The sequence below is a fragment of the Gadus chalcogrammus genome, chromosome 15 (genome assembly GCF_026213295.1).
Source record: "Gadus chalcogrammus isolate NIFS_2021 chromosome 15, NIFS_Gcha_1.0, whole genome shotgun sequence".
NCBI lineage: Eukaryota > Metazoa > Chordata > Actinopteri > Gadiformes > Gadidae > Gadus > Gadus chalcogrammus.
In genome coordinates, this window is record NC_079426.1 from 9,373,955 (window position 1) to 9,391,145 (window position 17,191).

Sequence of the window (17,191 nt, forward strand, 5' to 3'; positions counted from 1 at the left end):
ACCAAAAAAGTCTTCCCTGATTTGACGAGACTTGGTGTAATCATGTCACTCTCAGTATAATGTAAACATTCTGCTAAGATGTCCTCTTCCATTTCACCCTGATCCATTGATAAATCAGACCATGTGATATCGATATAGAAGTCTTTATATTCTGCGTATTAAACCCACTGACAAAATATCTTTAGGTGCTTATTATAAGAAAATATATACATCATCATCTTTATTATATAGATTTTATATTTCTCTATTATTTTGTTGATATAGACTCTGCATTTGTAAAATAAAAGATAACAGTTGTGTTTTATATATATATATATATATATCAATCAATAATTTTTCTTTTATATCAATACGTGCCGTTCTCAGTGTTGGACACAGCCCTGCATATGCTCTCGTTCTCCCAAGTCTACAGATTCTAACTGCTAACGTGATTCCCATTGGTTAAGCTGTTGCCCGGATGAAACCTTGTCCAATAGATAATAACAAGAGTAGCAATCATAACAGCTACTACTAAGCCAAGTCCTAGCGTGTCATTTCAAGAGAGACCAAACAGCTTTCTCCTAGTTGTGGAAAGAAACGCACACAGAGCATGCAGTCATGCCACTGTTTCTACCGCTGTACATCAGTCAGTCAACGCTACGGTCATAGTCATGGTCGAGGTCTGAGGAGAGTGCTATTTGGTGTTTGTCCCTAACAAGTGCAAAATAAACAGCACTGAGAAGGATGGAAGGGGGTGGGGGGCTCACAGGCATGCGGGTGGGGGGGTCACAGGCATGCCCATGATGTCATGTGGCCAATGTTTACATCCTGTTTTTTTTTTCTCTGCTGCAAAAAGGAAGGTTTGAGTTGCACTGAACTTGAAGATGGAACTAAACTCCTGTGCAATGACCTCCACTCCTTATGAGTGTTTAGTAGGGAGGAGAGATAAGCAGACCGGAAGAGAGGAGAATGTGGGAACAAGAGGGGGGGGGGGGGGGGGGGGGAGAGTTAGACAGAGAGGAGGATGGAGAGTTAAAAAGAGAGAGAGAGGTACTGAGAGACAGAGGGGGTTCTAGTTGAACTGGGTTAATACCAACCATGCTCCCCCCCCCCCCCAGCCCCCCCACACACATATTTGAAAAATGTAAATGTTTATACAAAAAAAGCGACCACTTTGCAGTATGAGTTTTTGACATGCGGGCCGAGTGCGATAGTGGTTAACTGTTGGTGGTCTGGATCGGGTCGGACGTAGTGTGAACATTTGGTTTCTGTCTTCACGGCGGTTCAACAAATGACAGAACAGAAGGTCTGAGTGTAAGCAAAACCCAGGGCCAAAGTCAAATGTGGTCACGGCAGGCTTCTAGACGTCTCTTTTAGCCGTAAAAAAGAGGAAGGAAGTCACGTAAGTAAGCCGAAAAAATGACATTTGTGCAAAACAACTGAATTTTGTTTTTCTGTTGTCGGTGGTGACCACTTGTTTAACTGCATTTCTCTGGAGTGACTGAAGTCCCAAATACATTCCATTGGAAACACTCACTGCAGCGACGAGACTTCTTCAAGAACCAGTCCTTTGAACTGTTTCCTTGATTTATATTTAAAGGTTTCCACTGGGCCTTGAGGCTTGACACAAACAGGTGAACTGAAAATAGTATGAATATATAACAAGATATTGCATATTTGGTGTTGGTTTTCCCTTTTATAAGTCTAGTGGTGTAGCCTACAGCCGTCTTGTCGACGAACCACGACAGGGACAACGATGCTAATGTTGACCACATGGTCATGGCTGTCCGCGTGATGCTACCAGCTAGCCAAGCATACATGTGCTAGATGCTAACTGTTTATTAGCCTTGTGTGCTACCTCGAGAAGTCCTGATCATTTGTGTGCAAGTCTATGGTCACTTTCTTTTTAGTTTTTTTGCTACTGCTGTTTTAAATACCCTGATTTGTATTATGTTCCAAAAACAACAAAAATATCATGCTATTCTCTTGGCTTGGTGAAGAGATCCTGTGCTGCTGGTATCGGGTTTAAAGGACCCAGGACCCATATCGTGAGCTCTGGAGGGGACAAAAACGTTTTCATCGTAGTATCTGGTAATCCAAAGTTAGTGGAGGTGGAACTCTCTCGGTCCCCATCGGATGCTGCCTCCAGCCAGTGAGTTCTGGTTCCAGAGGGGAAGAGGGAGCAAGGACCCAGCCTGAACGGATGCCCCAAGGAAGTGACACCCTTTCAGCCTGAACGGGTGTCACTTCTATGGCGGTGGGTTCGTTGGTGGTGGGGGTCGAGGTGGAAACATCTGTGATTGGGTCCTATCCTTGGTTCACAATGGAGGTCCTTGATTATAGGAGTGCTGGTGCTGTGGACTGCTTGGCATCCCGAGTAGGAGGGTCTTACGGGGGGGTGGGGGGGGTGGGGGGGGTTTATATCTCGGTGGCGGTGATCTCCTCGAAGTGGATGTCGCTGCTGCCGTTGTGGTGCTCGTAGCGGCCGGCGCCACGGCCCTCCAGCTCCAGGCTCAGCTCCCTCATGGCCCGCTCCAGGTCCCGGTTCCTCCGGTACATCTGGATGTAGTTCTGCTGCAGCTGCTTCTGGTAGCGGATCACCTTCTCCTTCTCCTCCTGCCACACCCTCCTCTCATCCTCAAAGCCCGACAGCTGCTCCTCCCCGGTCCTCCTCTCATACAGCAGCTCCCCCTTCAGCCTCTCCACCTGGACAAGAGGGACCTCACGTTAAACACCCTGCCTCGTACCGGTTAACATTTACATTTACATTTAGGGCATTTAGCAGACGCTATTATCCAAAGCGACTTACAATAAGTACATTTGTCATAAGAAGTGCATCAATATATCGCTGTCGGTACAGAAAGGATGTTCATAGAACCAATTGCAAGTACAACAATCGCTAGGCTAACCAATTCCCCGTGTCACAGCAATGATAGCAGCTAATGCAGTTGCTACACAGTTAAGTACTAAGTTGACACACACACACACACACACACACACACACACACACACACACACACACACACACACCACACACACACACACACACACACACACACACACACACACACACACACACACACACACACACACACACACACACACAGAGAGAAATTAACAAACACAGAGATATAGAAATATACACACATACACACTGTGTACCTATATCGGGTTACATCTAATTAAAGGTGCTTGTTTTAATAAAGGTGTAGTCTGATGTCACACACACACACACACACACACACACACACACACACACACACACACACTTCTTCCTCTGAAATGGAGAAGCAGGAACACACCGATAACTTGATCTGGATGGATCTGTTAAATGCCTCACTGTCAGTGTATTTCTATAGCTTTCAGTCCAGAACAGGCACTCAAAGAACATCTGCTTAGTCAGGTAAGTAGGGATGATCATTCCGTCACTTTCATCCATAGCGACTTCATACACACGTCACACGCTCCAGGACGCCTACAGGGTGGGCCGGGGGACAATGGGCATCAAACCCACAACCTTTCAACCAGGGAGTCGAACACCCATAGCCAACTAAGACACTGTGATCAGAACCAAAACCATAACGACCAGTAGACGCACAGAGAGCAGGCCGGTGGTCCCGTACCTGTTGCCTCAGCCCGAGCACCGTCTCGGCGTTCTGCCTGTGAGCCTTGGACTCGTCGCTCTCCCCGCCCCACGCCAGGCGGCTGTCGTCCACCTCGCGGTACATCGAGGGGCTGGGCCCCCCCCGCCCCGGGCCGCCCCTGCTGCCGCTGCCGCCGCCGCCATACTGCTGCAGGGACATGCTCCCGCCCGATTGGCCCTTCATGCCTTGGGGTCCGCTGTGATTGGTCAGGGCGTCACAGAGGCGGGCCATCTCGTCCTCCAGGCGGCCCATCTTCTCGCGGAGCAGCTCGGCCTCGCTCTTGCGCCGCTGCAGCTCGTTCTCGCAGACCTCCAGCTCCAGGTTGCGCGTGCGCACGGCGGCCTGGGCCTCCTGGGAGCGCATCTGGCTGGACTGCTGCTCCGAGCGGGCCTCGCGGAGCTGGGCCTTCAGCACCACGATGTCCCCCGCCTTCTGGCTCAGCTCCGACTGGAGCTCCTTCAGCTGCTGCTTCAGCAGGCTGATCTCCCCCGACTTCTGACACACCTGGGGGGGGGGGGAGAGCGGGGCAGAGGGGCCGAGGGGGGAGGTTCACTGACTGGATCACACCTAGTGCATACACTCTTCACTGTGGATTAGGTTGGATCAGTTTAGACCTCTGGTGTTGAGGTTAGAGATACCGATACCATACTGGAAGTTTAATTCAAAGTCTCTTCATTTAAAATCCTCGCTCACATTGTGTTTGAATGCGAAACCATGTATTATTGATGGATACACATCGGTATCAAGTACACCTAAAAAGGAATTACCCTATTCTTCGAGAATTACAACATTTCCAAACAACACATAGTGTTGTATTCATTTTCCCACGGATCATGGTGACACCCTCAGAGGACAGGGGCTGTGATGTACAGTGTCTAAACCATGCCCACCACCCACCTCCCACTTGGTCTCCTCCAGGCGCGGGCCCAGCTGGGTCTGCTCCCTCTGGATGCTGGCACACCTCCTCTCCAGGCTCTCTCTGTCCTGCAGCAGAGCCGAGAAGTCCTCCTGCAGCTTCTTCTTCTCCTGCTGCAGCTGGAACACCTGAGACCACACAGCAGCAAGGACCAGTGTTAAGCTGTGGTGGATTGATGTGTAAACATTTTATGATATATATATATATTTTTTAAAGAATAAAAAATATATAAAATATATTTAGCAGGAACTAAATAAATTAGAACAGCATTTTAAAACAGCAGGGGAGCCATTAACTGAACTGCCTTAACTGTATCATCTAGCAAATGTTTACTTGCCAGAAACACAAAAATATTGCATAGGAAAATGCATTTTGAACTGTGCATACTATAGACCTGACAGACCATAATAACCTCTGTGTCTCACATTGCTCCACCACAGGAGCGAAATAACTAACCTTAAGTGTAGGCCTTAAATGTATTATCGAGCGATAAATACGTGCCATACCCTACACTACGCTCACCAGCAACACAAGTCATTATTTTAACGGGCTTTAAATGCCTTTATGGACAGAGGAGTCAGCCGGGGAAAGTGGGTTGAACGAGAGAGGCAAGGGCAAGTTAAACAAGATCCTGGGTGTTGTCAGGTGTATGGCCTAAGTGGTGAGTGCGCTAGGGGGGTTTAGCAACCCTCTTTTGAACAGTTTTATCCTGGCACAGCTCCATAGTAACGTGTGAGTTACCTGCAGCTGCAGCACCTGCTGGGCTCTCTGGGCCTTCTGGGAGGCCTGCTTCATCTTGGCTGAGCAGCTCAGCCTCAGCTCCTCCATGTCCCGCTCACAACGCCGCTGCTTCTCCTCGTACACCTGCCGGGGGGGGGGGGGGGGGGGGGGTCCAGAGGTCAGGGGTCAGGCAGCATGCAGTATGCTCTTCATAACAAATAGTGTTAATATAATGAGTCTAAATGAATACCACTTAATAACAAATGAAACACTCCAGGTCTTCAAAGCAGGTGACTCAATCTGCTTAAGGCCCAATCCCGATTCACCCAAACACTTAACCCTAACCCTTTCACCCTACCCCTCATTAAAAATAACAATTGGGACACCCCTACCCTGCGCATGAACGTGCAAAAGTGAGGGGTAGGGATGAGGGTTTGGGCGAAGGGGTGAATTGGGATCGAACCTCAACACGATTCCAGGCTTCGCGCCTTGAGAACCACTGATCCCATCATCGCCAGCAGCGTCCCCTTACCTGGCATATGGCCGCCTCGTTCTCGTCCAGGTTCTCGCGGAGCTGCAGCAGCTCCAGGTCCCTCTCCCTCAGCTTGTCCTCCAGCTCGCGCACCACGCCCTCGTAGCCCTCCACCAGGGGTGGCGAGTGGCTGCACGACCCGCTGTCCGAGAGGGGCTGGCCGCGCCCGCTCAGCGACCCCGAGCCCGAGCTCTTGCCGGATGAGGACCGCCCGCTGTCCGAGTTGCTGTGGCCGTGGCTGTTCCCGCCCCCAATGGCGTTGGTGCCGGCGGCGCCGGTATTGCCGCAGGCTGTGGCGGTGGCGGCCGTCCGGCCCAGGCTGGGCACCGCCTCCAGCTGACCGCCCCCCAGCCCCCCCGTGGCCGACCCGCTGCTAGAGCCCTCGCTGGGGGCCAGGCTGCAGCCCGTGCTGCTGTGGGTGGGGAGGCTGGACAGGGAGTTGCGGCCCGAGTCCGACATGGAGCAGGACTGGCTGCTGCGTGCGTTGCGCCCGCCGCCGCCGCCGCCATTCCCGCCGCCGCCGCCGCCGTACGAGTCTCGCTTCTCCTCCGAGGTCACGGACGCGGCACTGCCGCCGTTGGCGTTGGCGTTGGCGTTGGCGTTGATGACGTTGGATCCGCCGAGAGGCAGCAGGAGGTTGAGGCTCCCCTGGCTCTCGGACAGGCTGGCGCCCCCTGGCCGCGGGGAGAGGTACTGCACCGAGTGGCGGTTCTTGGGGATAACAGGTTTGAACGCCGTCGGGCGGATAAGCACCTTCTCCATGTTCTGCCAGAATCAGAGACGGGGGGAGAGAAAGGAGAAGAGCAGATGTCAACAGCGACTCGTTGTAGCCAAGCAGTGCTAATGAACGACGCCATGTGTGAAAGTAATTAGCAGAGGATCAGCGATAACACGGCAGGTCAACCCGCGGGCGAGGATATTTAAATTAGGTTTAATTGATAGTCATGACTCTCATTGAGCGGTTTTCTTAATGATTTTACGCAGCATTGGGGAGATAAGGGCAATCGAGCACGGAAGGGACAGAGGATGGGTGTGTGTGTGTGTGTGTGTGAGAGTATCTGTGTGACAGAGAGCAAATGAGAGGGAGAAAGAGAGAGAGATAAGTCAGGGAGAGATTGAGAAGGGAATGTTGGAAAAAAAAAAGTATGGTGTGAAAGAGAACAAAGGCGGAGAATGAAGAGGAAAAGTAAATGAGGGGGTAGTAAAGAAAGACAATGGAGCACGAGAGAAAGACAAGGAGAGAGAAGGCCAGAGCAAGGGGAGAAGATAAAGAATGAAAGAAAGACCGCGAGACAGACAACCAGATACTCATATAAAGAAGTAAACAATACAGAAAGATAGAGAAACAGAGACGCAGAAGGGGAGAGACAGAGAGAGTGAGACAAAAGGAGAGAGAGCAAGGTAGCACAAGAACAATGAGTGATAAAGAGAGGGAGAAGGAGAGAGCTGGAGAAGTAAAGAAAGAAGGAAAAGAGAGAGACAGATAGACACACAAAGACAGACAGATAGGGCTTTTTCTTAATGACTTTCCCCATGGCTCATTGGACTTGTCACCAGACGCAAGTGAGCTCTGACATTGATGATGAGGAGCGGGCGAGGTGAGCTACTGCTAAATGATCTCTCTCCCTTGGCTGCGTAAGGCCAGGTGATTTAGCTTCCCATCGTAGATCGATGGGAATAAATAGCCAATTAGACAGCTGACTCAATCTGGGGTAAAACCCGTCGGCAGAAACGCACACGCACCCGAGCACGCATGCACTCACGCACACACAAGCACGCCTTAACAGAGTTGAAGTGGATACAGCTAAGGGTTAAGCAGTAGATAAAGTGAAGAATCATGGTACGGCATCAATCATTACCATCCAATGAGGTACATGACCTTGGGGTGTAATAACCGAGGCAGACCTTTCTGTACTGTTCACATTTAGATGGTAATGTGATAATAAAAAAGCGTGATTGATTCAAGGGGACAAAAGTTCTGCCGCCCTCACCGCCAGGAGGTCAGAGGTCACGGTCAGTTATAGCGCAGCGCCTCTTTTAGCTAGAGAGTGTTGAGCTCACACCGCTGTGTGTAGAAGACATCATCTCTTCTCATCTCCTCACGACGGCAGAAAGGGCTGGGCCCCATTGTAAACATTCGATTTGAAACGCATGTGGGGTTGATGAGGAACATTTCTCCATTGACTTCACGGGAAAACGTTGAGAAACATTCGTTGGTAATGTGGACGTGATTAGCCAGCAGGGCTGACATGGCATTCATTCAGCCAAAAGCATCTATTTCAAACAATTGCCTTTTCTTTTTTTTGCCTCTTGCGCTTTTCATGTCATTTCTGAAGCCAAGGCAAAGGCACTGTTGATACTTCACAATAGAACCACAAGGACGGGCAGGTGCTTTGTCGTGATCCCGGTGGGGGAACAAACAACGTGTGCTGAGTGAGATCAAGGTTAACTACAGCGCAGGGACTACAAGTAGCGCAGTGAAAGTAAACAGCCGGGTCTCTATGTATTCAAGTCTAAAGCAAAGGCGTGTGAGTTGAATTGCCCTTCATGTTGTGAAATGTGCTCGACACTGCTCCAGATATAAAAAAAGAAGAGGTGTTGACAGTCTGTGACTCACCTTCTCCAGCTGCCCCGACACTGGGATGAGTTTGGGCGGAGGGCCCCCTATGTTTCCATTCAGGGCCCTGTTGTCCCTCGTCTCCTCAGAGTCACTGCAGGGGCTCAGCGGGGCCAGCACCAGGTTGTGGTTCCAGTCCCCCACCACCACCTCCTCTAAACCGTCTTTATAGTTCCCGTTAGCACCGCCGCCACCGCCGCTACCACCACCGTTATTGCTGCTGTTAGCCGCCGCCACGCCCACCGCCGTCCCGCCCCCGGCGCTACCCAGCCGCGGGTGCTTCTTGGTGGGCAGCGGCGGCGGCAGCACGGAGGCCTTGATCTGGGGTTGGAGCTGGGGCTGGTGGTGGTTGTGGTTGTGGTTGTGGTTCTGGTACTGGTGGTGGTTCTGCTTGTTGCTGATGACCAGCAGCTGCTCCAGGGAGCTGCCGCTGCGCAGGGTGCCGTTGTCCTGCACCCGGAAGCAGCTGGTGGCCGGGGTGGAGCGCCGGGTCTTGGCGGCGTACTCGTTGGCCGCCCGGCAGTGCCTCTCCTGGTAGGAGCGGCCGGAGATCAGGCTGCTGACGGAGCCCATGGCGCCCGCGTCGGAGGAGGGGTCCCCGCAGGGCAGGGGGGGCGCGGAGCAGGGGCCGGTGGAGGGCTGCGACGGCAGGGGCCGGCACAGCTGCTGGAGACTGCTGTCGAGACCGCTGGACGCGGGGTGGTCACTCACGGACACGGGCCGGGCCTGGACCAGAGCCATGGCGGCGGCTCGATGGCGTCACACAACCCAGAAACTCTGAGGGAGGGAGAGAGGGGGAGAGAGAGAGAGGGAGAGGGAGAGAGAGAGAGAGAGAGGGAGAGAGAGAGAGAGAGAGAGAGAGAGAGAGAGAGAGAGAGAGAGAGAGAGAGAGAGAGAGAGAGAGAGAGAGAAAGAGAGAGACAGAGACAGAGACAGAGACAGAGACAGAGACAGAGAGAGAGAGAGAGAGAGAGAGAGAGAGAGAGAGAGAGAGAGAGAGAGAGAGAGGGAGGGAGAGACAGAGAGAGAGAGAGAGAGAGAGAGAGAGAGAGAGAGAGAGAGAGAGAGAGAGAGAGAGAGAGAGAGAGAGAGAGAGAGAGAGGGAGGGGGAGAGAGAGAGAGAGACATTAATTATGTTATTCAAATAGCTTACAAAATGTTTGAGCATGTGAGTTGGATAATTGCGAGAATGCATATTCGCTTGTCTCAAAATTGTTTGATCAAGGGTGGTCATTACCCAAGCAGACAGGAGTAATGGATAGAGGAAAGAGGGAGAAAAGACAGAGATAATGGATGGAGGAAACACTGAGAAGAGACAGGGAAAAAGAGTGAGTCATGATCATCCATGATGTGCAGCTGCTTAGCAATTAAGCTCAGTGACCCCTGCTAGTGAGCGGTCACATGTGCATCAGTTCTCAGGAAGTTGAGTCTCATTTATTTTTCCTCCATTCCTCGATAATCACACTGTTCCAACTGTCAGTTACCGAGAGTTTGTAACTCCCTGGTTCATCTCTGAAAAGAACGCTTTTCAAAGAAACAATTATGTGGCAAATAGTGTTCCCCTTGAAAAATATTCTTTGTTTCTTTTCGGTGTGTTTCTTTAAAGAATCGCACACAGAGACACAGTTGAAGCGATTTGGAAAAACAAGTGTCCGAACTTAGTGGGCATGACTGATTAAAAGACACTAAGTAGTGGTGGGATGAAGTCCACCATTTCTAGATAGTATTATCAGTGTGATGGAGAGGCCACAGAGGCGAGGGGACCCATAGCCAGCCTGTCGTGCCAAGTTACAGTCCGTCTGGCCAACAGGAATAATCCCAGCCAGCTATGACTGAATGATGCAGTCTGGCAGGGCATACACACACACACACACACACACACACACACACACACACACACACACACACACACACACACACACACACACACACACACACACACACACACACACACACACGCACGCACACGCACACACACACACACACACACACACACACACACACACACACACACACACACACATTAAAGATCCCATGTTTAATCAATGCCAGCTGAAATCAGTGTAGGGATGAGTGTGGAAATGAATGTCAAGAAGAAGGTCGTGCAAGAAAAGAGGGATAGAGAGCCGCAGAGAAACAGCAGGAGAGAGAAAGAGAGAGAGAGAGAGTGCGAGCGAGAACAATACATTACTCCTCTGAACACCACTCATTGAGGTGAATGCTGCCTGGAATATGCAACAGTGTGGCAATAAGGGGTAGCAGGGTAGCACGGCTGTGTGTGTGTGTGTGTGTGTGTGTGTGTGTGTGTGTGTGTGTGTGTGTGTGTGTGTGTGTGTGTGTGTGTGTGTGTGTGTGTGTGTGTGTGTGTGTGTGTGTGTGTGTGTGTGTGTGTGTGTGTGTGAGAGGGTGTTTATGTGGTGGAATGCGAGGGAGTGAGTGAATGAGACATGAATAGGGAGCTAAACGGAGGAGGAGGAGGAGATGGAGATATGTGTGGTATGTACTCATAAGCTCTGACCACCTCCTTCCACCTCACATCCTCCTATAGCCCCCCCAGCCTCCCCCCCCCCCCCCCCCCCCCCCCCCCCGAGCCCAACGCAGGGACGGGGCCCCTTCTCAGCCAGGCATAATAGAATTAAGGACCCTTGGAGACCGCCATCCGAGACCGCCATGCTAGCACCCTCACCCTGTGACCCGTCGTAAAACACAGACAGACACACACACACGCACACACCACCCTTGACCTCCCATGCGTCAGTTCTGTCCCGCCTACTCAAGCAACAAACCCCCAGAGCTAATTCAGCGCCGGTGTTGTCCACCAGGTTTTATTCTCCTTTAAAAAACGAAAAAAAGTGATTGAGGATTGCCTCCTCGACTCCCACCCCCCTCCCTCCCCCCGCATCAGATGCCCACCCCCCTTCCAAATCCCCTCTCCCACATTCCTTTGATAGGATGAGAGCACTTCTAGCTCACCCCTCACCCCCCCTCTCACCCTTCCCTCACCCTCCCCTCACACAGAACCAGTCATCTAGTCTATAAATAGAGGAGGCCTCGCGGGCCTGAATTCCCCTGGCGAGGTGTTTCATTTTCTCCTCTGGAAGCCGCGCGTGTCCCCTCTGATGCTACACAACACGCCGCTCCCGTGTTGCGTTGTTTTGCTAGCACATCGGTGGTTCTCGTGTGAGCTCCTCGAACGTTGAACCCACTCGGGGGGGGGGGGGTAGATTCACACACCCAGCGATTTGCACTTTTAAACTTTCGACGGCAGATTTTTAATGAGGCCTCCTTATCTGACAATCTGTGTGAATATCTGACTCGACTCTGCGGGGGAAGGGATACTGAACGGATTTCATAGTTTCCTCCCTGGTAAGAGAAGTATGAAGTTTGCAGGGGCAGGGTGTAGAAGAAGCCTACATATGGAGCTCACTGACCCGGGAAGAGGAGGAGGAGGTGGAGGAGAATGAGGAGGAGGAGGAGGAGGAGGAGGAGGAGGAGGAGGAGGAGGAGGCCAGCCAGGCTGGCAGGATTAAGGCGAGAGAGTTCCAGGTAGCTCAGTTGAAAAAGCCTCCAGAAACGTATTGTGTGACTGGAGAATAATCCTGTTATAGATGGCTAAATCGCACCAGGGGTTACCAGGGAGAGGAAGCACGTTATTCCACTGAACTGGACCACCACTTCCCCCCATACCCACACATACACACAGAGACATGGTGTCGCACACACACACACACACACACACACACACACACACACACACAACCTAACAGAAATCACAGTGTCACAGACACACACACGCAGCTACACACACACATACACATGCATAAAGACGGTTTCACACACACAGACACACACACACACACACACACACACACACCCTAATACAAACACACCGTGTCAGAGGCACACACACGCATGCACAGACACACACAAACACATAAACACGGTTTCTCACACACACACACACACACACACACACCAAATCAAACACGATCCACAAAGAAGCTTCCGGAGGCTGACTGTGACTCATAGGGAGGGAGGTAGAGCAGAAAGACGGAGAGACGATGTCGCTTGGGGTCTTTGTGGAGACAAAAGGTGGGACCACGGGGGCGGATACAGAGACCAAGCTTTTCAATTATAGACTCAGTGGATTCCTTCGGCCCCTCAGGAAAACCCCAAGCACCTAATCCCCTTGGAAGGGAATTTGGTGAACATACACACAGCAGTCCCTAAGGTTGTCATTAGGTTACGGTCGTATTGCATGTGGGTGTCAGGGGAGTTTGCTTTTGAGGTGCCCTCTTGAGTCCTGCTCAACGTTTAACAGTAAGCATACTACTTTCTCTAAGACTTCTATTTTTGTTCCCAACAAGCTAAAAGCAGCCTTCTCACTTTTAAAGTCCCTAACAATCGCACAATAGAGGCATGTCAAGGAACGTCAAAAACAAACGTTTTTTTCCACATCCACGCCTCCCAGTGAAGGCTGGACAGGTGTGAGCAGCTGGGAAAACAAACCACAGGACTGAGAGTGGAAGGGGAAAGGTGCACCTCCTGGAGGGTCCGTCCTGTTTATCTTAATCTCTGTGCAGTGACCTTACTGTGGGTTTGTGTCTAAACGCTGCAGTGACCTACAACACCTCCTCCTCTTCCCCCGGTCCTCCCCTTCCAAACCTTCTTTCCTGCCTTGGCGCATTTACACCTAGCTCCTCTGGCTTCCTTCCTCTCCGTTCATCCTTTCTTTCCTGTGCTGAACTCTCCCTCCCCCGCTGTAACTTTCTACAGCGTCCTATAAACACACACTCCACTAACCTTCACCGTGACACGTCATTCATCCACGGTTTCTATACAAGGGGGACACGGCGTGATATGAACGGCATATGGCAGAGCCAATGGGAAGCGAGGGGGAAACAGGTGTGTGTGTGGACGTGTAAATCTGTCCGATCGCAACGGGGCCTATAAAGGCAGACGGGGGCGCCCAAATCCTTTTAGGAGCGGCGCTAAACAAAACTGCCATTTTAGGAAATAACATTTGAAACCCCCCCCCCCCCCTCCCCCCCCCCCCCCCCCCCCCCCCCCCCCCACGGCGCGATGCTTTCCAACCACTTCTCAGGATGTGACCTCACTAGCGTGCGTAACCGTCGCGTGCGATGCGGCCCGGGACGATGACAAGAGGTGTACGGCGAGAAAGTGTGAAGGAGGGCAATGAAAGTGATTTAGAGTCGACTCACGTCGCCGACAAAATACCCTCCCCTGGGTGGGCCCATTCACCACGGATGGGGAACTTCAAAGGGGGCCTCGTAGGCGGCTCAACAACCTTCCGTGTGATGCGTTCAAATAATGCAAATGTGCGACAAGCAGGGACCTGGTCAGCGGCAACCGACACGCATGGAGACGCATACATAACACTGGAACTCCCCCCCCGTGATCAAGACCATGCCTAATTTGGTGCTAGTATGCCGTTTATTCCCCTTACATATCTATTCACTGAGGTAGCACAACCTCAGACAGGTAAGGGAGAGTGGCAGAGTGTAGCTAACTCGAGCCACTCCATTGTACAAATATGAGAGCTTCTTTAATGTGTTGCCAAAACGCCTCAAGGTCTCTCCACTCCCCCATTCCAACACAATGACAGTCTGTCTGCCTCCTTCCCCGCTGTCACTAAGCCTGACCGAGCTCGGATTTAAGATCTGTCACTAAACAGTCTGAGGGTGTGTGTGTTTGTGTGTGTGTGTGTGTGTGTGCGTGTGTCAACGAACGATCAATGGCTTACTAGAATTCAATGGGTGGCTGCTCAGCAACAGTTATGTTTTGATACACAGGTGGAGAGTACAGTTTGTGAAGCAAAGTTTCAGGACATGTTGACTAAAGAGAGTCGACATTTTTTAATAGGAAAACATGATCATTATCAAGATCATGAAGTGTTGTTGGATATTAGTTTGGTTTCATATTACGAGGTACACTCACGCATACATAATCACCCTGAACCTGACAGTGCAATGTAACAATCGGTTTCTATGAATGACATTCTGAAGACAAAGAAAGAGAAACAAACTTCGGTGCCCTGGGTATTTTCTTAATGCCGCCACAGTTTCTAGTGGGGAGTTCTTCTACAGAGTTCTTGTCTTGCTTGTAATACAATAGTAATTGGACCCCCTGCCTCCCTCCTTCCCTCCTCTCCTCTCTATTCTTTTACAACCAAATTGTGGCTCTAAGTAGCAGACTAGCTTTTCTCTGTTTGTTGCCGTTTCCATGGCAGCAGAGGCCCACAGTTTTCATGCCTTAACTTGAAACAAGATAGACAGAGAGAGAGGGAAGGGTGGGAAATGACTGAATGGGCTGGATGAAAGAAAGGAAAAGAGAAAGAGAGAAAGAAAGAGTGAAACAGTGAAAGTACGAATGAAAGAAAGATGGAGAAAGAAGAAGAAAGTACAACAGAAGAAAAGAAGGCAAGTAAAAAGGAGAAACAACGATTATAAAATAAAAATAAATGAATAAAAAAAGGAATATAGTTGGTCGACGAGTGAGTGAACTGTGTGAGAAGCACATGTATGCACGCATGCAAGTCGTGTGTGTGTGTGTGTGTGTGTGTGTGTGTGTGTGTGTGTGTGTGTGTGTGTGTGTGTGTGTGTGTGTGTGTGTGTGTGTGTGTGTGTGTGTGTGTGTGTGTGTGTGTGTGTGTGTGTGTGTGTGTGTGTGTGCGTGCTTGCGTGCCTGACAAGCATGACAGGGTGCAGGTTGGCGTTTTAGCCTTTCAAAGCATCTGGCCTCTATTATGACAGGAGAGAGCTGTTTAGTGAGGGGGCGAAACCCCTCCCCCCTCTCTCTCCCTCTCTCTCCCCTCTCTAATACACTTTAATACAAACACACACACACACACACACACACACACACACACACACACACACACACACACACACACAGTCCGAGTGGGGGATGTGGCAGAGAAGAGGGCGGCCGTAATCTAACTAAAGAGAGACCCCGCAGCAGACGTCAATAACAGCCGAGTAGGAACTCAGAATGATCCTTCGGAAAACAAAATGGTCACCTGGGGACACAAGCTGTCAATCAACTCGATTAGCTGTGGCTTAGGCGGGCACTATTGATTACATCACAGACAGCTGGCCCAACAACTGCAGATTGAGTGCATTTGAAGGTGTGTGTGTGTTTGAGTGTTGCTCATTAAACGTATGGCTTTTGGCAACTCATGAGTTTAATTCAAAACAGCACCAGGTCAGAGTTTCCGATGAGTTTTTCGACAAGACTGAAGTATATGCCACCATTAAACCGAAATACATATTGAAGACAAAGTCATGTCAAGTTTTTACTTAGTTCCTGAGTTGGAGCTGGTTTAAAAACTTCGGTCCGGAAACACAGGAAAGGCCGTCAGAGGTATTTCAAATCAAGCAAAGTTGTCTGCCATTTCCGAGCTGGAGATTTCCAGAAGGACTTCCAACCACTAATAGTTATCCAGTGCTGGTCAGTGGTCAGACAGGCAGACACAGAGAATACCGTGCATACCGGCGGTAGAGACACTTGGATTATACTGGCCTGATTGACTACCGTTTGTCAGCATCAATGATGCGGGCCCCGTGGACAGTCTCTCCCACCCCTTCATGATAACAACTCCATCGCTTGGTGGTGGAGCGTCGGTTGCCGAGTGTTACAGGAGAGGGCCGGCGTGGCAGAAAGCCCTCCTGCTTTTACTGCTGTTTTACAGCACTCATTGTGCCCAACGTATTAGCATTGCTACAATGGTTCACAGCTTCCCGGTGGCTCTGAAGTTATCTTTAGCAGGCTATTTAGAATCAGGGGGGGGGGGGGGGAGCCAGTTGTCCACAACACTCTTGGCTTCTTATTGTTTCGGAAGCCATTGTCTTGGAAGAAGAAGCCCAGAGGGTTAAAAGAAGAGGGTGGAACTTTGCCTCCAAAAAGTTCCTTTGCTCATTCACCCACAATGCATCGAGGCTGCTGCCTTGCTTGTATTAGCGGTAAAGGGGCATTGTTCCAGTTGAGCAGGGCGTTATCTTCAACTGAGGGCAGCCACACATAGAGAAGAGAGAGCACAAACCCACAGAGAGGGCCCGAGTCATGGACATCCTTTTGTTTACCGAGAGGGGTAACTACAGAAATCCAGGGACCAACATCTTGTTTACCTCAACTTTAATGGCACAAAGTGGTAGTAATTCACTTATGTATTTTATTGGAGTATTTCTGCATTTTTTAGCGATGTAGATTAATCTAAAATAACTGCAAGGATCACGTTAAAAAATTAAGAGACACACATTGCAAGTAATCAATATGCGTGCACACACACACTCACCCCCCCCCACACACACATACACAGGGATGAAACACAGCCCAACAAATGAGTCCAACAGAGGATATTACGTAAGCAGCCTCTGTGTGAGGATGCTGTGTTCAATGTTTAATTCTCCTCAATTTATCACACACACTCAGACTTGCAGGATGCTGTGCACAATGTATAATTCACTTCAATTTATCACTCACACATGGCTACGCACTATCACACGCATACACGAGCAGAATGCTGTCCTAATATCTCAATCCTATACACACGCAGGCACATGCACGCACATGCGCGCGCACACACAAACACACACATACACACACACACACACACACACACACACACACACACACACACACACACACACACACACACACACACACACACACACACACACACACACACACACACACACACACACACACACACACACACACACACACACACACACAAGAAGGCTCCATGAGACTGCTGCACCCTC

General features: G+C 50.5%; 1 protein-coding gene across 2 annotated transcripts in view; it reads right to left on the reverse strand.

Moving 5' to 3' along the window:
- Positions 1-2,397: 2,397 nt before the first annotated feature.
- The window catches only part of LOC130405205 (leucine zipper putative tumor suppressor 2 homolog), a 23,015-nt gene continuing 8,221 nt past the window's right edge, over positions 2,398-17,191 (reverse strand). For both annotated transcript variants that reach the window (XM_056610236.1, XM_056610235.1), the window contains exons 2-7: positions 8,409-9,185; positions 5,792-6,556; positions 5,281-5,403; positions 4,521-4,667; positions 3,603-4,127; positions 2,398-2,685 (exon numbers count right to left, since the gene is read on the reverse strand). In XM_056610236.1, coding sequence (XP_056466211.1) covers positions 2,398-2,685; positions 3,603-4,127; positions 4,521-4,667; positions 5,281-5,403; positions 5,792-6,556; positions 8,409-9,149 — 2,589 coding nt within the window. In that variant the 5' untranslated portion in view covers positions 9,150-9,185. The remainder of the gene's footprint in view (positions 2,686-3,602; positions 4,128-4,520; positions 4,668-5,280; positions 5,404-5,791; positions 6,557-8,408; positions 9,186-17,191) is intronic.